The 23,962-nt window shown below is 42.4% G+C and overlaps 1 protein-coding gene across 2 annotated transcripts; it reads right to left on the bottom strand.

The window, feature by feature from the left end:
* Nucleotides 1-725: 725 nt before the first annotated feature.
* On the bottom strand, nucleotides 726-18,815 carry LOC110483639 (guanylate cyclase soluble subunit beta-2). 2 transcript variants are annotated; one of them, XM_021553654.2, is made up of 16 exons: nucleotides 18,774-18,815; nucleotides 17,613-17,686; nucleotides 16,542-16,636; nucleotides 16,187-16,347; nucleotides 15,660-15,759; nucleotides 14,347-14,567; nucleotides 14,154-14,259; nucleotides 12,424-12,527; nucleotides 10,761-10,977; nucleotides 8,906-9,226; nucleotides 8,031-8,179; nucleotides 5,688-5,834; nucleotides 5,370-5,524; nucleotides 3,699-3,913; nucleotides 3,488-3,610; nucleotides 726-2,794 (listed from the first exon to the last, which is right to left on the bottom strand). In XM_021553654.2, the coding sequence occupies exons 1-16, from the start codon at nucleotides 18,774-18,776 to the stop codon at nucleotides 2,643-2,645; spliced, it is 2,343 nt and encodes a 780-aa protein (XP_021409329.1). In that variant the 5' UTR covers nucleotides 18,777-18,815; the 3' UTR covers nucleotides 726-2,642. The 2 variants fall into 2 exon arrangements, with proteins under 2 accessions (XP_021409329.1, XP_021409328.1); XM_021553653.2 differs by lacking the exon at nucleotides 18,774-18,815 and having other exon boundaries at nucleotides 17,613-17,927.
* Between the last annotated feature and the right edge of the window lie 5,147 nt (nucleotides 18,816-23,962).

Raw genomic sequence — 23,962 nt, 5'->3', positions numbered from 1 at the left:
CTTAGTAGAAGAAAAACCCCTCTGAATTTTCCATGATGTTGTGTACTTCTATGAGATGGTGTGGGTTTTTTTCATTTTGAATTTCACCATAGTTTTTTATATTCAAGTGCAGTTTTAATGTATTCTCACCATTGAAGTAATAATTTCAATTTCACTGCTATTTTATTTGTGTATTTTTATGTTCAGCCTGGATCTATATAGAATTGCATTGTAATGTCAGAAGTAATGAATTAATGCAAATGAGGTTCCAGTATGGAAAGTTTACTAAAGAGCCCATTTTAGAAGGCTTTACAGAGAAGGTTTTATTAATGTTTTAAGGAAAGCTTCATTTGTGGGAATTAAACACTGCATATGTGTTCAATTAAGCACCTAAATCCAGTTATTTTCCGTCAGAAAAGTAACAAAAGTCTTTGAAAAATCTGGCCCTGGGACCTTTAAGGTACCCAAACTTTTACAGTTAAGGTTTTAACACCAGATTTAATGGGATTTGGGAATCCATATGTTTCAGAAAGCTTTCAAAAGTCTCAACTTTTAATTTTTTTAAGTCTCAGCTTCCATGAGGCAGTGGTGGGAATTCTCTTCTCCACCCTTTTTGTGTCCATTTACTGTAGATATGTGACTGACACAAAGACTGAGCACTTCTGTAGGCCCAGAGCAAAAGGAGAATAGAAAATGTGGAAGGGAAAAGAGGGACAGGAATCAAAGTAATCACTGACAAATGACAGTTGGTATGTTAATGAAAAGATTTATTTCTGAATTATATTTTTGCAGTCTTTAGAAGTCCCTACAGATTTAAGAACACATGAGGATGCACAGGCACATTAATTTTTAGAAGCAGTTGAGCAGATTTGACCGAGCTCTGCACCTCCAGGAGAACCAGATTGTAGCAGATGCCACAGAGAAACCACTGAGCACACCATTTTTACCACAGCACAGCATGAAGAAACTTACCATGGAGCACTTACTGGCAATTAAAACATTCCAATATTAAACACCCATAGATTGCTCAGAGCAAGAAGGGCAGGTTTAAGCAAAGCAAGTGTTAAATGGATCTCTTCTGGATAAGCTAAGCCAGAGCATGTGCTCATGAGGTGCTCCAAAAGCTAACAGGTGCTCATTGCATGGGACTACACCTGGCAAACCCCTGGAACACCTCTTTAGTGGAGAACAGCACTGATGCTTCACTCTGTGCATCCTCCTCTGCTGCTCTAATTGCACTAATTGTTCCTGTAGACTGAGCTGCTGAGCTCCTGTCTCAGAGATTTGAAAAAAAAAAAAATCTAACCAGGTGAAATTTCATCTGGCTATACTATAAAGAGGAGATGCCTTTCATCAGTCTTAGCTCTCTGTCTGGTGTTTAAAGAGCCTCACTCTTGCTGCAGACACAGAGGTGGAAATATGATGCTCCAGACTGTCACAGAGGAGTAACAATATCACCTTCTCCAGTGAGTTCTTGCCCAGAGCTCACATTGGTCTCATGCCTGCATCCTTAGTCAATGAATCCACAGCCAAAGGTAATAAATCAGTGTGCAGGGCACATCTTCTGTCAAAGTCATCCACCTATTCCAAGCTCCATTTATAGGAGTGAGAGCACAATTTATGATGCACCAAGTTGTCTATAACCTTACTATCCATTGTATTTTTGCTCCTCTCTCTGAAATCTCTGGCAAATGAGCTTCGAATTTTCTCTCCCATTTCTGATCAGGAATAATCTAAGAATATACCAGCATGGAAGTATTTCAGTTTAAGCAGCCTCTGATCCCAAGTAATGCTGTTGTTTTCAATTATGCAAGCAGCATTAATTCCAGCACTGACAGTCTCCTTCTGCAGACCCGAATGTTTTGGTTTTTTTGTGTAGCTGGGGTGAAAAAAATGAGAAACTTGAAACTCATCTGAAGGTTTCAAATAGGCTGTAGGCCTTGAACAGTCCTTCAGTGTTGTGACAAATATAATGCTTTGTAACTCTACCATTTCCATGTTCTTCTATGCACAGTACGTATGGCTGGTTCAGAGACCACAGGTGCTTTTTTACTGTTGGCTGCTATCAAGTACACATTTTTCTCTCTTCAGAATGCAAAAATACAGGTTATTTTAGATCTATTCTGCACTTGTACTTCATAATACCCAACCAAAGATTAGTTAAGAAATTAGGCTGTTATTGCAGTTAAAACATAGGTGGAATGCTGCTAACCTTACATGGGGAAGTTGTTGGCTGTGCTGGAGTCAAGACAGATGGTCACTTCAGGGAATGTTTCTTTTATGGCAAATGCTCATTTGAGTAGGAATATTTCTAGCTGGATGAGTCACCTCTTTCTCGATTGCTGCATCAGATACCAACACATGATTTTTATACAAGGATGTGGCAAAGGCTGAAAATCCTCATCTATAGCATGCAATAATGCATCTTTAAAGCATCCTTCTAGGGTTTCTTTCTCTACTGGGAGTATTATATGGCCCATGTAGATGGATTAAAAACATTTCCTCCACTGTTTTATTTTTACTGAAACCTGTGATGAAATGTCTTTTTTTCTTTTTTTTTTTTTTACAAAATCATGTGATACTCATATACAAAATCAGTCCCATAACAGCAAAATGCACAAAATCATAATAAAATTTATCCGTTTAATGTAAAAGTAAGAAACTTAGAGTAAAGTGCAAAAATTAGAGCGAACATTTCTGTTCTGTGGCTCTTCAGCAGCAGGTTTGACTCTTCCCTGGTTTGGAGGACGAGGACCATCATCTGCATGCTGGTTGCCATGGAGACTCCCATCACTTTTGGAATCACAAGTTTGGCCTGAAAGGAAACACTCCTGCACTGTGAGTTTTTAAGACCAGAGAGGTTTCTGTTTGACAGCACACCACATACTAGATTAACCACCACATCTAAGCAGGTGGGAGGAAAGGCAGTAAAATATTTTCTAGTAATCAGTGACAACATATTTAGTCTGTTTAAAATCCACAAAACACATAAATAGAACTACAAGACTTGCTACATTAGATTATGTTGTTATGGCATCAAATCTGTTATCTGAGTATCAGCTACTTCAAAGGAAATTAACTTTGGTCACAGAACATGAGCATTGCAATAAATCCTTCTGACTCCTGCAGCAGGCAGGAGGCCTCTCTTGAGTTGGTAAGGCTCCCCCATAACTACATCTTTCCTAGGAAAAGATGTGTACATGAACAGTTCATGGCTCTGTCCCTGTGAAAAGCTGTCTGTTTATCCATTCTATTTGCCCTCCCAGAAGGGCTCTGGGGTTTGACAGCTCTGTCAGCTTCTTTCTCACTAGTGCAAACCAACACCTGGGATTGCTCCAAAGGTGAAATTTGTCTGGCCCTATAGATTATGCAGAAGGGTAACATTGGCATGAATTTCTGGCTTAACAAAACTATGGTTATTTAGAAGATTAATAAAAAGAAGTTGCAAGATTAAGCCTCAGTTACTTCCTAGTTCTGTGGTCTTTGTGAGATGTAACTAAATAGCTACCTGTTAAATCTCCAGCTTTCATCTGGTTTCTTCTTTTGAGGCTGTTTTGTGCATCTGTGGGGCCATCAACATACTTCATTGCAATAGTTGGGATCTGGTCCTTCTTTTGCTGAGTCTGAGTAGCTGAAAGAAAAACACAAAAGGACGTTTAATTGGATTGTAATAATGTTCATTTGTTCAAGGAGGAAAATACGTGTAGAGTTGACTGTACCTGGCTGATGAGAACTTGGTACAGTTTCAGTCTTGCATTCTGGAAAGGAGTGAACTGATTCATGGCCAGAATCTAAATCTTTCATTGGCCTTCCCATAATCTCATTCTCAGTTGCAGATTTATTTCTAATGAGGAAGTACGTGTGCATTTTCCCTTTGCCTTTTACTTCTATTTCTCCTCTTTCAGTAATCTCAAAATTCTTGTATTTTAGGCACCTAAAGTATCAGAAGCAAAATGGCACATGAAAATTCAACACAAGTAAAAATGACACTGATGTTTTAAAAGAGCTGAGTGATCAAATCACAACAGTCTGGGAAAAAGAGTCTCAATTTGTGAAAAACTGAGGATTTGTTTCAACTGTTTATTCAAGCCTACTGTGCTTTCACAGCATTACACGTACAGCCTGATCAAAAATTACTGAATCACATAGTCAAATACTTCAGTAGGGTGGAGAGTTCTTATTTACCAGTAAATAGAAATTAAGAACTGAGGCAGCCAATATCAGCTAGACAGAATTATCCCCAGTCATTTCATCAGAGAAGGCAATCAGGTCCGTCAAGCATGACTGACTAATTTATTTTACATCCAGACTTGCTATTCCCAATTGCCTTTTTCATGTGTCCAGAAATGGCCATTTGATTTTCTCTGGGATTGACATGAGGCTGATCAGCCTGCAGTTTCACCGTGTCACCCTTGCCATTTTTCCATACAGCTGTAGCTTTCTTCAGCTGCTGCAGTGCTGACAGTCATGGCCTGCCAGAGCTGACAGCCAGCAGCTCTGCAGTGCCATCACCCAGCTCCCATTACCTCATTACCCTTCTGCTCCTATGCATTTCTGTAGATGGAGATGTCTCAAAAGACCCCTGCTCTGATCCTCTTCCAGTACTCGTAGTTCACCTACTCCTTGAACCCTGACTCTCGGTGCAGGGACCTTGAAGATCTCGCCAGTGAAGCCCAAAGCAAGACAGGCCTTGAGTAACTCAGCCTTTCTTCAGGGCACTGTCACTAAATCACCTGCCACAGCAGGTCCATGTTTCTATTTATATTCTAACATTCCAGAGCTCCTCTGACTGCCTTTGAACTTTGTTTCCCATTTCAATGCCAGCTGAGTTCTCATTTTCCCAACATCATTCCTATGTGCCCAGACAATGTTGTTGTACTCCTTCCTTTGTAGTTTGTCTTTGCTTCCATTCTTGTATACACATTTTATGCATACATAAAGTTCTTGGAAATGAAGTATTAATTTTTTACTAACGTGAGTTTCTGGAAAGTAAATTACAGCATGAAGAGGATAGCTGTTTATGCAGTTAATCCTTAGTAAGTGTAAATGAAACTGTTTCGCTAAAAATTATGGTACTCAGAGAGATTTTAAGCCTTTTGTTATTAAATGTTCTAAATGTTCTGTCTTTCTAGCACTACATTAATTTATCAGTATTTCCAAATAAGTTATCACCATTTTTTAAATATTTTTGCTCTCTAGGATGGAGACTCTCAAACCTCTGCTTCTATATATAAGTACGTTTGGAATAATTAGGAAAAAATAAGATTCTTTACAAGCAGTGACTTCCCCTTACAAGCTGCTTAAATGAGTGACTAAGCACCATCTACACTGAAAGGTGCAGCTGCCAAGGCTGGATTTTAGCAGGTGAGGTTCCCCTCAGAGTGACTCACTGGTAGGCACTGGAGCTGAGGTGGATTTTGCTGGGGACGCCGTGGCTCTCCATGCGGGAGGCGATATTCACCGTGTCTCCAAACAGGCAGTAACGAGGCATCTTTTCTCCAACAACCCCCGCCAGGACAGGACCTGTATGGATCCCAACTCGAATCTTTACAAAGATAAAACACCCCCCAGAAATGTCACTTGTTATTTAACATTTAACAAAGCCAAAGAGGAGCCAGAGCAGCTTTTTGAGGTGCTGCTGCAATACATTAATCAGAATCTCGGCACAAGAAGCAGACAGACACACATGCACTTTTGTGTTAACTTACTTGGATAGGATTTCCAGAAACTGGGTTCTGTACTCCTTTGGCTGCCATTATCATGCCCAAGGCAAAATTAGCAACTCTCTCTGCATGAGTGGGTACAGGCACAGGGACCCCCCCTACCACCATGTAGGCATCTCCAATCGTCTCCACCTTTAATTGAGAGGGACAAGCACATGAGCATGCCAGATGCATCTCACTCAGGTTAGTGTTTTGCTCTTCAGGGCTCTTCTCATCTGCATCAACTGCTCCTTTCTCTTAAAAGATGCTTCCAGTCACTGAAAAGCTTTAACACACATGAGTTTCCTTGAGATGGAGATCCTTTCCTTAACTTCACACTAAAAATTTCATCGCGTTCTGTCCCTGCTCACTTGACCCACTTTAGATATGATTGTGAGAGACCCTAAGGAGAAAGGGCTGTGCAAGTGTCAGACTGTTTGCCTTCCTCTTACCCAGGGCAGATCCGGGTATAAGCACAGTCTCCTGAGTCAGGAAGTTACCTGATAGATGAGTGCTGTTAATTAGCTCTAATTCACAACTGGTGCTAAAAGCATATTTCTTGTTTGAGAGAGATTTATTTTTTTTAAAGTCACAATAAAGCAAGGGAGCCCATCCACTGTTTATTATGATTAAGGGGTTCACACAAAATTAAGGAACCTCCAGTCTCAAGGATCTCACAGAACAGAGGGTGAGCTAAACATTTTGGGAGCATCCTTCCCTACAACCAGCTGTTTTCCCACAACAGCTGCAGCCTGTGAAACAAATGCTGAAGGGTTCATCCTCCTTCAGGCATCCAGTCTCCTTGAAATGCATGCTAAAGTACCTGAGAAATACTTTGCATTTTGTTTTCATGCCAGAAATTTTCCTGGGAATAGAACAGACCTGCTTGAAACAGAGACTCCTTAAATGTTCAAAATTCACTGCAAAATCATGTTACATGACAATGAAATTTTTAAAACTGCACTTATGAGGTTTCACTGGCCCATTTATTATCAGTAAAAAAAGAAACCTTTTAGATAAGACTAATTGGCTTTCTTAAAAATTAACACCAACAGGAGAGTAGAAACATAATTTAATATTTGGGTTTATTCATTAACACGACTTAAAACAGTCCTGCACTTCAATCTCAAAGAATGTGTTCCTGTCCATGCTTTCTATCAGACAGCCAAACCCACAGTGATGCCAGAAATTTTCTGTAACAAATTAAAAACAACTGTAAAAAGCTACTAATGCAAATAGATACCCTAATTATTTTTCAGGCATAGTAGAAGATTTAATTTAACAAGATGTATTCATAACTTCAGATGTTTATAAGCTTGGGCCAAGTTTCTTTGATCAATGTCACTATTTCATTGCTTTCCCAATTCCTTGCAATAGTAATCTCATCCTTGCTCTCGGTACCCCAGTAACTTCCTTCAAAATTAATAGGAGTTATATGCAGGCTTCAAAAGGAGATTATTATAGTGACAGATCATTTACTTATGATGGATGATTTAGATGGAATATGATGCTAATTCATCCTGAAATCTGTGGGCCACATCCTGGATTCTTCAATTATTGAACACAGATTCCTTGCCAAGGAAGAAACACTTCTGATTTCCCAGTACAATTTATTGTGGGATGAACTGCAAGCCTTGCCTGAGCAAAGAATAAATGAGATTTGGATTTCATCCTTTACTATTTCTGCCTTCCTAAATATTTAATGGGCTGAGGACAGACAGAAACTTAGGAACTGTTCTTCAGCACATCAACTCTGGTACCTCTGAAATGTTAGTAACACTATTGTTATAGGCCAGCCAGGGCTCTGATCTTTCCAGCATAGTTTGGAGACCACATGTACAGTCTAGGTCTAATTGATGCTCTGTGGGGTTTAGCAGGAGATGATACCATTGCTGAAGGTCTCCTTGAAACAGAAGTCTAGCTATTGTCTGGGTATTGTCTATAATGCTATTTCCCACCAAAAGAGACAATGACAAAGTGACCTATTTAGAAGAGGTTCAAATAAAAGAACTAGGCAAATTATTTATATTGGGTAGACATTTGAGAAAGAAGGGAGAGATAGATATATGAAAGAAGAGCCATTCTGGCATTAGCATTGTGGAAAGAGACTTTAGGCTATGATAGAAGTTGTGTTCCTGTCCAATAATGTCCACTTCTCCCTGTTTTTCAGGTTGTGTGGCCACTACAAATGGGTAATATTTTATGGTTTAACCAACAATGATGCTGTGGTGGAGAGGATTTAAGTACACTTAAAACCAAAACAAACAAAAACCCGAACAAACAACAAACAACAACAACAACAAAAAACCCAGCAAAAATTTCTGCAGCCTTTTTTTGATCAGTACCTACCTTGTACACATCATGCACTGTGGTCAGTCTGTCAAATCTCAGGTACATTGAATTTAACATGAGAACTATCTGAATTGGCTCACACTGGGCACAAATATTGGTAAAGGTCACCACATCACTGAACAATATAGTGCACTCCTTGAACTCCCCTGTGGGCAGAAAGAGCAGTGGTATTTCTAATGGCTGGACAATCACAGTATCTGTTTGGGACTTGTTTGGAAAGATCATTCTATGGCCTCTCTGTGTGTGATTGTAATAATGACACACAGGTGCTGAGATGAAGGAGAGGTGTCAGTATAAGAGTGTATCAATACAGGAATAATTGCACATCTCAAACAACCCAAACATCTGAATGCACCATATACAGGAAATACTTAACTCGTTATCCCCAATTTCATATATGTACTTATTAATAGGAATTTAAGCATATTATTGCTACTCTTAATAACAGTGGGAATCATCATGATCCTACATTTATAAATAGCATAGAGATACTAGGAGAATTTTTTAGCAAAGACCACTTGGTTTATTCCCTTCACTTCTGAGGCCTCATTTTCCTGTATACCCATGTTAAAACCAAAATCTCAGATTACTGCTGAAACACTGAATTTTGTTCACTGAATGGGCAGCTACTACCACTTTTCACCATCTAAGGAACAATTTTGGCAAAGAGCTTCCAAAGCTTCTTTGAAAGAATAGCCTAATTATTATTACCAGCAAAATTAAGGGTCTGTGATCATCCTCCTATGATGGATGTCACCAAGTAGAGGATGGACTCCAGGGCAGTGCAAAGGGGCTGTGTCAGCACCCCAATCTCTCTATCACCACCCCCTGTTGCACAAATCCCACATCCCAAATGCATCCTGTTCATTCACCTGCCTCAACTCGCTTCCCCTCTTTCAGCTGGTTGGCCACGTGCTGGGGAAGCATGGCGTAGAGCAGAGCTTCAGTCTTCTTCTTCTCCTCCTCCAGGTGCTTCGACAGGATCCGCAGCTCTTCCTTCTTCCTCTCCAGCTGGCTGGAGAGCTCCATCTCTGCCAGTCGCTGCTGATTGAGGAGGATCAAATCCCTGGTGACGTCGTGAGGGGCGATGTCCGCGATGTGCATCTGCCGCTCCTCCAGCTCGTGCAGCGTGCGGAGCAGGGGCGAGCAGAGGTAGAGCATGCACTGCAGGGACTCCATCCACATCATCTGGCCTGGGTGGGACAAGTGTCAGCAAGGCTTTTCAGCAGTCTGCTCAGCATTACTGGTGTTAATTTTAGGGGATGAGTTCTAAGGTCGATGGGTTTCTGTAGGGCCTGGATGATCACAGGCATTTATTTCCCAGGAATTCGAGGTGAACTTGTTCAGAGGAGCCAATAACAAAATTTTGGAACATGTCATTGCAGGTGCTGGGCAGAGCCCAACTAGGATTCAAGTCCCTCCTCCTCATGAGGAACTCTATTGCTCACATCTCTCCTTTCTGCTCCTCTCTGCATTTTCCCTTCCTCTCCTCCTAGTTCTTGGGCTGTTCCCAAAGCCAGCCAGTCAGAATCATGCACAGGGGAACTGAGACTCAGTGATTAATCAAAACAGTTGAAGTTTCATTTCACAGTGCATAGTTTGTGTCCCAGTAAAGTCAATGGCACTTTCCTCCCTGGAAATTGGAGCTTTCAGTTACTATCATAATCTAAATAAGCAGTAACAAAAATAAAGGTAAAAGGGATTTTTGGTGGGGAATATAGTTTTTTTGGTTTGGTTGATGTGTTGTTATTATTATCATTATTATTATTATTATTATTATTACTACTACTACTACTACTACTACTACTACTATTACTACTACATATGATTGTTTTCTAAACAACAATCTAGGAATTCCTATTTTTTTTCCTTCTCCCTCACTTCTTCACCAGGACTACTGGATGAGCAGCTTTAAAACTCAGAGGATTGAAACATCAGAAATACATGTGAACTAACCCCTAGAGCATAAAAGAAAGTACAATTGTACCCATGACTGCTCAAAGTTCCTTGCTTTGGTAGCATACTTTTTTCAAGATTGTCCCTAAATGCTTTTTTTCTGAATCTCTGGAAAACAAGATTTGACAATCCTTACATAAAGGTGAAAGGAGACACAAAAAAATTAGGTCACATTACATAGTTCAGAAAGGAAAAACTGAAGTCACATAACAATTAAACTAAATGCCATTACAGTTAATTACACCAAGCAGAGGATCATCCCACATTCAGTCCTCTCAGTAAAAATAAAGCAAATACAGTATCTTTTTTGCTGAGATAATTTTAGCTGATAAACTCTCTTACGTGGCTTTGGGGGGGGTGTGTGAAGACAGAAATTAGAACCTGAAAATGTGCTAGAAAAAATAAAAGCACAGAGAACGAATCTATTTTTAATCACATTGGAAACCCAGCCAGTAGCAAATAACTCCCCTCAAAGGCATAAATTAAAAACAAAATATGTATTCACATGTGGGTTTTGCAGCATCAGAAAATCACCATATTTCTAAGCCTTTCAAATATGAACAGAGTTGTTGCTTCTGGCCAAAAGCCTTCAAAATCTGGAGAGGTGATAGCACAACTTGTGGACAAGCATCTACTGCTTCTCTAAACAGAATCATCTAATCTCCTCACTGCCCAAAGGCTGTTAACAGGACTTGAGTGAGGTCAGGAGTGCACCTCAGAGTAATTCCTGATTTAAAATGAGCACTTATGCTATTGAAAACACTAAAGTACCTCTTAGCTCCAGCATTGGCCGTTCTCTCCATGACTCAGGCATCATCTCTCTCCTAGTCTGGAAAACAAATTGGCTGTTGATGAATTTCTGAATGCTGGCGATGGTGAAGGGTACTTCTGGGTGAACGATCCTGAAATACTGATCCAAGCAGATGCCCATGGTCTGAAGCCCAGGTACAATCTTTTGAATGCTCACCCCAGCTTGCTTCACTTTGAGCTTAAAAAGAAAATATGGACCAATGTTATAATTCGAGTCCCTTTGAGTTCAGACCAAGCAACTGTTCATACATTTCCACACACTTAGCCCTTCTAGAGCACATGGCTTATTTCTGAGCAAAGTTTCTACCTTGTCAGAGTATTTCTACATAGCCCAAAATGCATGCTCTTCATAGCAAGACAGAGCCCCAAGAAAGGAATGTTGTTAGTAAAATGTTCCTTCCTGTCAATTGTGAAAAACCCCCAAAACTACCTGCTATTATCCCTACTTGCATTTGTGTAGGCCTCACAAACAAACAGCCTTACAGGGGAAAATCTGAGATACCAGAGTGTCTTGTGTTCCAAAATGAAAATAACTGTGGCATAAAATGCCTTGGCAAATATTAATTTTCTAATAGATGCCATGGGTTACTTTCTCTTAATGAAGTGTAATGGTTTAGTCATTTTCCTTTACTCTGCTGACCCTACATGAGCTCTTAAATTCTACAGAAACATTTTTCTCTGCTTGTCATTGGTTATTGAAGATCTGTCCTGGCTACCAGTAATGGGTGTTGTAGTTTTCTTCTTTGCACACTAGTAATTTTATTAAATTAAGCATACTGGTCTTCTTGAAAGGTTTACTTTGGCTGATGTGGGCAGTGGCATGAAGCAGATTATATGCTCTGGAATCTCGATCAGCACAATACCAAAACATGTTCCCTGAGGGGAATGTATTCAGTGTTCTTCTGCTGTCCCATCCTCAGCTTCTCCTTTCTTTGCTCCTGTCTTAAGCCAATATTCTCTCCACAGGGTTCAGAGCATGAGGATCTGCAGCTTGGTGGGAACCCAGGCAAGCTGGGAGCCAGCCAGAGGGCAGCCCTGCCCAGGGGCTGCAGAGGTGTGTGCACAGGAGAGGAGACTCAATCCTGCCCCAGGAGGTAAAGAGATTTTTGGGTCCCAGTGGGGCTGCATGCTGCCTGATGCTTTCCCAGCAGAAGCATGTAGGAGGAGGCTCAGGAAGCACATGGAGCCTCAGCTGCCAGCAAAGCCCTCAAAGCCTTGGGATGGATTAGAAACTGGGAGAGCAGGAAACTGTAAATGCAAAGGCAGTTTAAAGGGTGGGACATGTCTCTGGTATATCCAGGGACAGGAAGGTGACCAGAAACCTTGAAAAATTCTGCTCGCTATTTGGTAACAGATAAGACTGCTGCAATAAACCTTGCTGGCATATCTGCAGATGTTTCAGACATGGGAAACTCAATGAATTCAAAGGAGATTCCTATCTGCAGTGATAGAGAGCATGTCTCTGTACAGAGTATTTCTGCAAATGCTGTAAGTGAGTGTACTCTGCACACTCTGTACTCACACACAGAGCACCTGCAGCAGACAACTGTAGGACAGCCAAAACAAAGGGAAATTCCTCTGAGGTTTATGCAAACTAAGGGCCCTGACCACACACTTGTCCTACCTCTTTGTCAAAAACCATATGAAAAGGAAGTCCATTGCAAAATGTTTTTGTGTCAATCCAGAGGCTCTTGGGATAAACAGGATCAAATCCTCTCAGGAGCTTACCTGTGGCGAGATAAATGTGTAGTTTTAAATCAGGCTGCACTTCATAAAACCAATCAGCATGACTTTTTATCACTCAGTGAGACAGGACCCTGTATCATAGTGAGTGAAGACAAAGCAAACTGTGTGTGTGCCCAGAAATGTGCACACATCTGTGCTAAATGCTCTGCAGTGTAATCCACAGCCAATCAGCAACTAATCTGAATTGGCTGAGTGTTTAAAACTTAAGCACACAAAAAACACTGAGCACTAGATGTCTGAAAATATGTTGAAAAAATAAGATTAGATGAACAACTGTAGATGTTACTTCTCTGTGAATCTGCAGATGTCATAGCAATATAACACAGGCACATCCCACAAAAATGTGCACAGAAATGGATTAAATACACTTTGCCAGCTACTAAAGAACACTAAGAAAAAAAACCAAAAACCTGTGTGATCTGGGTTTTAGTCTCCGAGACAGGATTACTGTTTGGTTTCTATTTTACTTACCCTGAGATTTTTTTGCAAAATGGTCACAAATCTAGAGTAGTTTGTGGTTACTAGCAGATATTTTTGTAAAAGGAATAGAATGGATAAAATATCAAAAAAGCTCAACTTTTGAATGAAGCACCCAAAATCTGATCTTCATGGCATAAACTTGGATTCCTGTAACCCACCAGAATCAAAAAGATTATAACTTCCAGTGATGTCTTTCCCCCTGAAGGTGGTTATGATAGTTAGTCCAGTAAATTCTGCTGAGAACAAATGTCCAAATCACTCAGGAGATTGGTGCAAAATATTGCAAACTTAGAACCTAGCTTTTAGACCTCTTACTGCTTCAGGGGAACTTAGTGTGGGTTTTTAATTTATCAAAGTCTGCCTCTTGATAACTCACACCTATCACTAAAGATTTTTTTTTTTTTTTTAGTAATAGTGCTAGTCTAAAATTTTATTTTGAATATATATTAATTTCTTACTTAGTATATCTGCCCTTGTAATGCATGCAATGCTGTATGAGGTGATACCAGGTTCAATTTTTCTCTCATCCCAGAATGCAGTCATCTTGGCAATACTGACCTAGATTCTCATTCCTTTTGGGGAATCAAAAGATCCTAACTGAAAAATCCCTTCCATTTTATAAACATATATAAACAACTAATACATAAAGGTAAGAACAGAGATTACAAGATTAGCAGTAGACTTTTGGTAGTGGAGGATGTAATTTGGCTTTCAAAATTTACTGCAGTTGATAATTTTGGAAAGGAGTAGTATCTACCAAGTTGAAACACACACTTTTAAATTCAGCACCTTAAACCAAGTGACATGAGAATGAAGAATCAAATTCACCACACAGTGGCATTTTATAGAAGAACACTTTTCAGATGAAAGCCCTGTTTAAGAGACAAAAGTGACAGGTCATATTCCACTTAAGCATCTGTCATTACTAAGCATGCTTATTATCTTCAATTTTTCTGATCATCAATGTCAAACTGAACAAAACTTAACCAGAAACATTTTGAAAAGTTGCGGAGGAAATATAAATGATAACTGCAAAATGGATGGGTGGGTGGGGATAGGGAGGCTTACTGACTTTCCAGCTGAAGAGACTCAGAAATGATGACAAGCTCCCTCTGAATGATCTCTCACCTTTTCCTAATGTGATTATTCCTCTTAATGTTTTCCAGTGACTTTTCTTAACAGGACAAACAGAGTTTCCTCTGTCTCCATTTGCATTCTTGACTTTTTCAAGGTCCTGTTGAAATAAATCCAAAAGGAAATTCAAGGGTGCTTTTATTTTAAATATATTTTAGTAATGTGGTGGTAATGAATATTAAAATACCTCTTTATTCAGTTGGTTCTCAATTTGTTTTTCAGTGTCAACAAGACATTGAGATGAGGAAGAAAATTCATTTCTTTCCTTGCATGGAAATAGAGGGTTTTGAGTGACGAGAAAAACAATATGTTCTTTTTTCCCAGTTCTTTCTTCTTCTTCTGTTTGATTGACTATTTTCATTGAAATCTCAATGTTAAAAAAATCCAGGGCTGCTGCACCGATGATTCCTGAAGGGGAAACAAAAGACAAGGTACCAAGAACAAAACCTTTTCAATTCCCTTTTTAGAGAGCCCACAGTGGAATTTCACTGTTGCAGAAATCACTTTCCCAGAGAACTCTGGAAGAAGAAAGCAGCACATGTCATCCTTGCTACAGCTGCCATGATGAGAATATGCTCAGAGGAGGTCAGCTTCAAAGTTACTGCTGCTTTTGCCTTGGCTGAGGACAAATGCTGATTTTCAACCAGGAGCAGCTCAGCGGGATAGCTGAAGAATGTGTTCAGGTAGCCATAGAGCCATAATATGAATTCCCATCAACCCAAAGAGTGCAGGGCATCTGAAGAGATTCTGCTCTATAGTCTATTTCAGTTATTGAAGAATATTGTATTTTGAAAGGAAGGAAATCGCTTTCATGCAGTCAGTTCACTCATTTCTGGTCAGATATTAGGCAAAATACTGGATATCAAAATGGCATCAAAAGCTCTGTCTGCATTTTCAAATAATTCTGTGCTTTCAATATCAAATAAGTTTTGACAAAGGGGGAAGTTTTGATGAACTTCTAAGTTCAGCATCATTTATGAAAGAAAAGAATATGGTAATCTCTTACAGACCTGTAGCTCTCTAATGCTTGTACAAACACAGCTCTGGAGATGCTGCTAAATGCTGATAAGAGATTCAGTAGTAGTTTCACAGACTGGATGTACTACAGGGGGGATGAATGTCTTCAACTGAACTAGAATTTCTACTGCACGGTCATTTGAAAAGCACAAGTCACTGAGAATTAATAAACAGACACAATACACACCATGAACTTGAATTCTTCTCCAAGGGAGGGAATTCTACAGCAAGAATGGACATTCGTGGCCTGGGTTTTCATATCCAAAATTTCATCAAATTTTGATGAAATTTACTGGGAGCTAAGAGGGATCAGGCAGTAGGGAAATATTGAGTTCAGAGTCTGCACACTGAACTCTACCAAGCTTCAATTCCATGGCCAGGCCTCATCTGAAAAAAGATACTGAACTCTGAGTGCACCTGCAAATATATGATTACTCTGTATATATACTGCACAGAACTGTACTCTGCATGAAGCCTCATTACCTGGCACAATATGGCACAGACCTCTTCTGTCTGAATAGTAATGTAAATGCATTGACCCATCTTCATTCTTTTCTACTCTAAAAGATGGTGCATTCATCTCCTGAAGAAAAAAACAAACAAATCCAAAACCAAAACCTCGATATCTTTTTTCTGGAAAAGTCTACTTTTTCAAAAAGTAAACTGATAAATTACACTTGTACAAAAGTATCTCATGCCTTAATAACATAAACTGTAATATAAATAAGCTGAAAAACAGAACATTAAATATTCTCACCTGTGAATAAAAATCTGCTATGCATTAGAGCTAATGTAGTAAATAATTCCTAATGCTGAGGACTAGTCAAAATCAATAACTTTTAGAAATTGTCCTAACATTTGGAATAATCTCTTTCAGAACATAGCAGAAGAGAACATGCTTTGGTGACTTTTTTTCATTATTTTTTCACACCTATGAGATGCTGTTCTTTGTGTTATGAACTCTGGCAGAGTCCATCCATACCTGCTCAGCAGTTACTACTTGGACTTGCCTGGTAAGAAAGGGACAGGTAGCTGTGCAATGCATCCAGGTTCTCTATAAACTCATAGAGATTTCCACCCAGTGTCCTCAGCATGTGGTCATAGCCTGAGCGCTTACAGAATTCAAAGAAATACTTTCCAAACTCCCTCAGAACAATGTCAGCAGGAACACCTGGCAAAAATAAAGATATCTTAAGGAATAAGAAAGGTTTGGAAGTTCTTGCAATGCTGTCAGGTGGATTAAGATTGAAGGTAGAAAATTTGCAACATAGGGAAGATATTCTCAAGGGCACAGGAGACAAAACCTGGGCTGCAGTCTCAGGCTTGACCCAGGATGATCCATTTTTGAGGCATGCTAACACATACCTAATACTTTGCAGGCTTTGTCGACAAGCTGCATTGTGATCTCATCTTTGTAAACCTCAAAAGTCAAGAAAGAATCCTGGACTCCAGCCTGCAGCCTACAACAGAGAAGACAATTTTCTTGTCTCAGCAGTGCTGTAAATACAACATGCTTGGGTGACCCATCTGACATTTCTTAAGTACTGTTTGCTGTGAATGCACTCCTCAACCTCCCTCAAGTGTTATATTGGAACACACTACTTCACCTAATGATGTAAGTATAATATTAAATTGCTTTAAATTCATTAAATTGCTTTATCATGGCTGAATGGTGGTGTCCACCTCACCATTTCTGCTATTTCACATTATGGCATTACAGTAAAATCTTTCAAGGATTAGGGCATCATACTGTGGGGTGCTAGAGCAAGTGGAGTCTTAGTTTGTCTACTGGTTTGTTGTTCATTGTGGCCACAATATCAAGTTCTTGGGGCTTCCCAAACCTGCTGATTTTTTCTATATTGGCTTCAATGGATGATAATATATGGTGGATGGATTATTTGGCACCTAAATATCATTTAAGTATCTTGGAAATTTCATACAGCTCATAAAAACAAGACAAAACCAGAGATGATAACAAGGCCAGATTGAATGGGACTTTGAGCAATCTGGTCTAGTGGAAGGTTCCCTGCCCACAGCAGGGGGATTGGAACCTATGGATTCCAATGAGATCTATGAGCCTATGATAGCTGCTTTTCTGAATACTGGAATTAAACTGACTTTATATTAAAGATGACATCTTTTCAGTGTAATTACTTCTCGATACTGTCACAGTCAGCCAGCAAGTCTATTGCAAATTTGTCTATAAGACTAAATGTCATCTTTAATTATCTGTTGTGACAAATTAATTGGGACAAATTAGTATCAGAGGATGAAGTGTTACAAGGCAAGAAACTCTTGCTTTTGCCCTTTTAGTTGCTCCTAATAAGTACTTGAGATACACATCAGCTACCATTTACCAATAAGAAATTATATCCCCTGCTGCTGAATTGCTGAGCACCTTCTTTCAATGCACTACATTTATGGGGAACACATTACCTTAATTTTTCCCATGTTTCTTCACCATACTTTTCAACCACCAAAGACTTCAGGCACATGTTTATAAATCCATACTGCAAAAGCAAATATATGAACATGGAGAAGATATACTGATCTTTCAAACACCACCTTTTCATATTTCAGATTCCTCTGCTAATTTTATATTGCAAGAGAAAAAGTAATAATGCTTGGCGGCCTAAAGAGAAAGTAATAGTGTTGGACAGCCATTATATATAGCAAACAGCGCAGCGTTTTCCTCGGCGTTTCACGAGCATTCAGCACGGGCGAGCAAGCAGGCAGCGGTGTTTCGGAGGGAAGGACCGAGGCAGGGCAGGCCGGGGTGCCCTGAGCGCTGCGGCGCGGGCACAGCATCCCCGGCCGGCTGCCGCAGCCGCGGGGACGCGGCCGTGCCGCGCTGCTGCTCCGCACCGGCAGCACCGGGGAGCGCCGAGAGAGCGGCCGAGCAGCGCGGGCAGGGCAGCAGCTCCGCCGCGGGGCGGTCACACAGCCTGCGGGGCAGCGCCCGGCCCGGCGCGGGGCAGCCGGGCTCAGCCCCTGCTCTGCGCTGGGCCAGCGGCAGGGGCTGCCCGTCCGGCTGGCTGTCCGTCCCCGGCAGGGGCTGCCCGTCCGGCTGTCTGTCCGTCTGTCCCCTGCAGGGGCTGCCCGTCTGTCTGTCTGTCCGTCCCCGGCAAAGGCTGCCCGTCTGTCTGTCTGTCCGTCTGTCCCCTGCAGGGGCTGCTCGTCTGTCTGTCTGTCCATCCCTGGCAGGGGCTGCCCGTCTGTCTGTCTGTCTGTCTGTCCCCGGCAGGAGCTGCTCGTCTGTCTGTCTGTCCATCCCTAGCAGGAGCTGCCCGTCTGTCTGTCCATCCCTAGCAGGGGCTGCCCGTCTGTCTGTCTGTCTGTCTGTCCGTCCCCGGCAAAGGCTGCCCGTCTGTCTGTCTGTCTGTCTGTCTGTCCCCGGCAGGAGCTGCCCGTCTGTCTGTCTGTCCGTCCGTCCCCGGCAGGGGCTGCCCGTCTGTCCCCGGCGCAGCTGTTTGTGCATGACAGGGGCTAGCTGTCTGCATATCTGCCCCCAGCAGGAGCTGCCTGTCTGTCTGTCGGTCCCCGGCAGGAGCTGCCTGTGTGTCTGTCTGTCCCGGCCCGCCCCGCCGCCCCGCTCACCATCCTGCCGCTGCCGCCGGTCCCGCCGCGCCGCCCGCTGCTGGCGCGGGGGGCGGCGGCCCGGCCAGGCCCGGCCCCGCCGCGCTCGCCCGCGGCGGTGGCGCCCGGTGGCGCCCGGTGGCACTCGGTGGCCGCGGGCAGGACGCGCCGCCGGCGCTCGGAGCGGCCCCGAGCGGTGTGCCCCGGGTCGCCTCCGCGCCCCCCCCGGGCTCGGCTGTTTTCCGCAGAACGGGCGCGCTCCCCGCGGCTGCGGCTGTGTCTGGAATTCCGAGTGATGCCGAGGAGCATCCCGGGGCCACGGCATCGCCGGCACGACGGCAGCTCACGGCAGGTCCCCCGTCCCGCTTCCCGCTGCTGGAGCCCCGGCTGGACAGTGACTGGCACGGCCGAGACATCGGGTCCCAACCTCCGGAGAGCAAAGAGCCGGGAGGTTCTTTAGAAGGAGGAAAGGGAAGGACAAGAGCAGAGGAGGTTTCTTGCCAAGGGTTTCTTAGAACTGCCCTTAGCAAAGCAGGAGCAGAAACGGTGGAGCCGATAGCCGCCCTTAACCAAGGACAGGGGGTTTGTAGGGAGAAGCAGCACTTTACATTCGACTGCTACTGAGCTGGGAGTTGCTGCCAGAGGCCTGACAAGAAGCAGGAGGTGAAGCTGCCTGCATGTGGCTGCCATCATCCAGCCTGTCTGCAGCCACCCAGCCTGTCTCAGAGGGAAGGACAGCAGCAGGGATGTTAACAGGAACGCAGTGATTGGTGTTAGATACAATGAATTCATGGGGTTTGGTGCTTGACAGAGCTGTCTCATTTTCTAGGTTTATTTTTTGGATAATTATTTGTAGAGTGAGAGATTTGAGTGGTTTGAGGGTCCTGAGGGAACTCAGTGAAGATCTCTTTGGGGAAAACCCCTCTCCCCTTGATAAAGATGAGCTTCTGTCCTCCATCAGCCAAACAGGCAGAGGCAGCCCTGTGGGTGCTGAAAACCCTGTGCCACCACCTCATTGCTGTTGTTTGGTGCTGGGGATTGTGTATTGAGCCAGGGCTCTGTGCCTGTCTGGCAGGGAGGGTTTTGCTCTTGGTGTGGTGGTTCTAAGGCACTGTGCTCACGGCTCTGTCTCTGATCCTCAGCCCTCCACTGCTGCGTGTGTTCAGCAGGCACATCAAAATCTGGTCCAAAGCCCTACAGCAGGCTACAGAACTGCTGATTTTTTGGCAATCACAGCCCTCCCACCAGCACTGTGCTGTCTCTGCCTTCCCACAGCCTCTTTTAAACTCCCCACAGCCTTTCTGTCCCACATCACCAGTGACTCCCCGGTGACCTCACTGATAATACACCAGGTCTCTTCTCAAAAGCTGCCTCATGAGTCAAAGCCTGGTCAGAGCCAGGCCCAGGGGAAGAGAACTAACAAAAGTCTGTGCTCTGCTGTATTCCCACTGTTGTGTATAGAGGACTAGTTTAGCACGGAAACAGGTACACAAACCCCTCTGTATTTCCTGGACAATATCAAATATTTGTTCAAACATGGACCTGTTGGAGTTAGCATTGGCAGCAAAACAGATGGCCAATCTCCTGGTTTTCTCTCCCTGCTGTGATTCCAAGGAGCACCCATGCCTGCTGCAGGGCAAGAGGTGGTCCTGGACCCACAGACTCAGCCCCACAGCTCAGCCAGCCAGCAGTACCTGATGGGAATAAACACCATATCATCTAAGAATTGTATACGTGTGCTTACTGCCTTCCATGTATAAATTAATTTCTATTATACAGAAATGCAACTCATTTTAAGGTTTATAAAACTTGAGTCACTGGTGGGATTTGCAGTTACGGAAAAGATTTTAGTATCCTCTCTTCTAGTACTTTAGTATACTTTCTTTTCCTCATTCTCGTTCTCATTTCTCTAAATAAGCAATACAGTGATTTTAGTAGCAAATATTAGCAACTTTCAAAAATATTTGGAGATACAATTCAGGTAAGTTATCCAAAACTCAAATTAGTAGCTATATACTACATCTATATTGTACTATATATACTAGAATTGAATTTATTGTTGCTTTAGCTCTTCTTTGGTTAGTGAATTGATTCTATTGGTTTTTTTCCTGGTCCATTTGTGATTATGAGAGAAATCTGGATAAACAATATTTGAGTCAGGATTGGTTTTTGTGAGTCATTAGGCTGCTCATCCTTTTCAGCCCCTGGCCCATAATGTGTCCTCAGTCATCTCAAGTCAATTCTGTCATCTCAAGTTAGATAACAGAAACCTACCAAGTAAAATAGCAGAAATCAAGAGGTAAAAAAATTATAATACACTTCTGGTGTCACTAGGGATTCTTTATTCTGTTGGCACAATGTAATCAATACTTCATAGAATTTTGAAATCAGCAGCTATTTATGTGTATAACTGCCAGTCTTTAAGACAACATCCAACATGTTTCTGTATCTCAACCCACTCTGTGTAAAATGAAGGAAACAATAATACACTCCCCTTTCCAGTCATTTGCTGTGCTCTGGTGATGGTGATTGATTCTGGTCTCTCTTGGCACAGCACAGTCAGGTCTATACTGGACCCCATTGCAGAGATCTGGCACTGGCCCAACCTGCCCCTTCCTGCAGCAGAGCAGGTATATTTGGGGAGGTAGAGGGGAGGCTGGAGCAGGATGGCTTTGCTTTCAGAGGGCTTCTTGCTTCCCAAAACACACAGGGTTTTGGGCATAGGCTCAGACAGAACCGCACACTGGAATTCTCCTGAGAGGCTGAGTCTCTTGCAGAGGGCACAGGATACCTTCAGGTGAAATGTGTCTGAAAAGTCCTCCATGGGCTGCACCTGCACAGAGACATTCCTTCCTCCTGCAGCCCACTCAGCATCTAGTGCTGATATCCAAACAGCAGCCTGAGGACTGTGCTGCTGCAAAATTCTGTAAACTTCTGCAACATTTCTGCCAGTTTGTGAGTAAGTGTTATATATTTTCTGCCTTCGTGGCAAAAGGTTCATTAATTCAGAAGGGAGGTGCTGTGGCCTTGCAAAAAAGATATTCAACCATACCTGACAATTGATTTTATGAAGAGCCAATTTCCCCTGGCCTTTGTTGTGCTTGTACCCAGTTAGTTCTAAACAGCATCCTTGAGCCCTAAGTAGTTCAGCAAAATAAATGGGCCATCTGCAAAACTCTGGTTTTTTGCACTGTTTCTTCAATTAGATGAGAGGTGAAAATATGCAATATAGCAATTTATAACTCCTGGTTACAGCCTTGGAGAATGCAGTCATACACCGTCATGGTCTGTGTATGCAAGGCCATCCTCCTTTTTCTTCTTTTTCTCTCTGTTGTGTGATCATTACCAACAATGCAAAGTCATATGTGAGTTGCCATGGTGGAGGGGCTCCTCCCATGGCTGTCTGAGCAGAGCACATTCTAAACGTTGCACCCTGGAGCCCCAAATACCACAGCAGTAACAGAATCCTTCCTCCAAGTGGTTGCCAGCACTGTCCCCTACCAAAGACCCCTAAGGATGCAGGGCTTTTCAGCATACTTCCTTCAAACACAGCCTGACATCCATTGTTCAGATATCATGTGTTCACATTTGTCTTAAATTAGCCTGCACAGTGACTTCTTAGTGACTCAAAGTGAAAACGAATCTGTCCTTCCACTCATGCAAACCAAAAAGGAAGTTTTATATATATATATATGCATTGGTAGGCTTCCAGTACTTCACACCACCAAACCATGAAGACAGCTGATGCAGAGTCTAGATCAGGAATAAAAATAAACACAGGAGATGTGCTGTCCTGCATAGTTTGGATGGCTCCAGTTTTCAAAACACATATTTTAAACCCCCAGAAGTTATATTTGAATTCTTATTAAAGACCCAGGGCAAAACTTAAATAACATTAATGTAGACTAACTCAACAGCAGTGAAACTGCACAAGCACAGGCCTTGTCCTCAAGAAAGCTTTCAAAACCCCAGATCCTCTGGTTATCCATTAAGCTGAGCTGGAGATAGGAGGACATCACTAATAGTTTAGAGGGGAATCAAGTTGGAAAAAGTCATCAGCTCAGGTCCAAAACCTATCCACAGGTGCCCTTGAGCACACAGATGAGGAGGGAACTGAGGAAATTCACGATTCCTCCAAAAGCTGGCATAGCTCTCTCTCCCCTGGCTTTGCATGTCTGCTGCCATGGAGCTCTGCTCTCCCTGTGCATGATGCTTCCCTTCCTCAGCACTCCTCTGATCTGTGGGAGTCAGGCCTGCATCCCTGCATCCCTGGATATGTCTCATACCAAGATAAAACAGGCCCTGGAGGTACATTTGCATGAAACTTTCTGGTTAAAGTCTTTGTGCACGTTCCTCTGGGTATTTTCTTTCTCTCTTCTTGTTTGGCTACTCACATTCAAGAGCTAGGATCTGATATCTTTGTTTTCCACAAAGAAAATGCTCATTGCTTGTATTTTCCCCCTCTAATTGCTAGTTAATGAAATTGGTTCCAGCTGTAACATCACTGTAGCAATGAGCTACAAAGAAACACTTGTCTCAACTGCCTAGGCCAGGCTCATTTTAGCTACAGCTCACAGATGGCAGAGTTATCCTGGAGACTGGAAGAATGCAGTCAAGAATAATGCAAGAATGGGTAAAAGCCAAGGCTCATCAATCTTTGGTGCTTTGCTATTGTATCTGTATTGTACTCCAGCCTCCAACATTTGAGCCTATGGAAGCTGTTTGGTCATTTTCTGGCATCTTGTTCCTTTGGGAGTGTAACTCCAAATGACAAGGTGCCCATGCCAAATGAAGAAATAGTGTAGTACCAGCCTGTGCAGGAGGTGCTGCTAAAAAAGGAGTATCTGAGGGATCTATGGTGTATTTCCCTTCCATCTCACTAGTGTCCCTCCCCTGTGATTTGAAGAGAAGGCCTTTCCTGGAATATTCATGTCACCAGTAATCTGCCATGTAACTCAAAATCTCCAAAGGCCCAGTTCAAGAACCCAAAGAAGTTTAGCAGCACATCCCTGATAAAGTCAAACCAACAAATGGTAAATGCTGGCTGTAGCTTCATTTGTCTTTCATATTGTGAGAGATTGCTCCTTTACTTTTGGAAATTATAATCCAGATATCCTCCATTGTTGCATAATAAATATCTGGGGTTTGTGCTTAAGAGGTAGGCTCAGGTTTCCTGTGCCTCTGGGTATTTAGACCTCTAACTGTTAAAT

This window comes from Lonchura striata, chromosome 10 (genome assembly GCF_046129695.1).
Source record: "Lonchura striata isolate bLonStr1 chromosome 10, bLonStr1.mat, whole genome shotgun sequence".
Taxonomy (NCBI): Eukaryota; Metazoa; Chordata; class Aves; order Passeriformes; family Estrildidae; genus Lonchura; species Lonchura striata.
Note: the sequence above shows the minus strand (reverse complement) of the source record. Positions and strands in the feature narration are given on the sequence as shown.

Coding starts and splice junctions, on each gene's coding strand:
- LOC110483639 (XM_021553653.2), bottom strand. CDS start 17,749: ATGAAAAGGTGGTGTTTGAAAGATCAGTATATCTTCTCCATGTTCATA. Junction 14,568..15,659: donor TCTGTGCCATATTGTGCCAG/GTAATGAGGCTT, acceptor TTTCCCCTTCAG/GAATCATCGGTGCAGCAGCC. Junction 10,978..12,423: donor ATATGGTTTTTGACAAAGAG/GTAGGACAAGTG, acceptor TTTCTTTTTAAG/CTCAAAGTGAAGCAAGCTGG.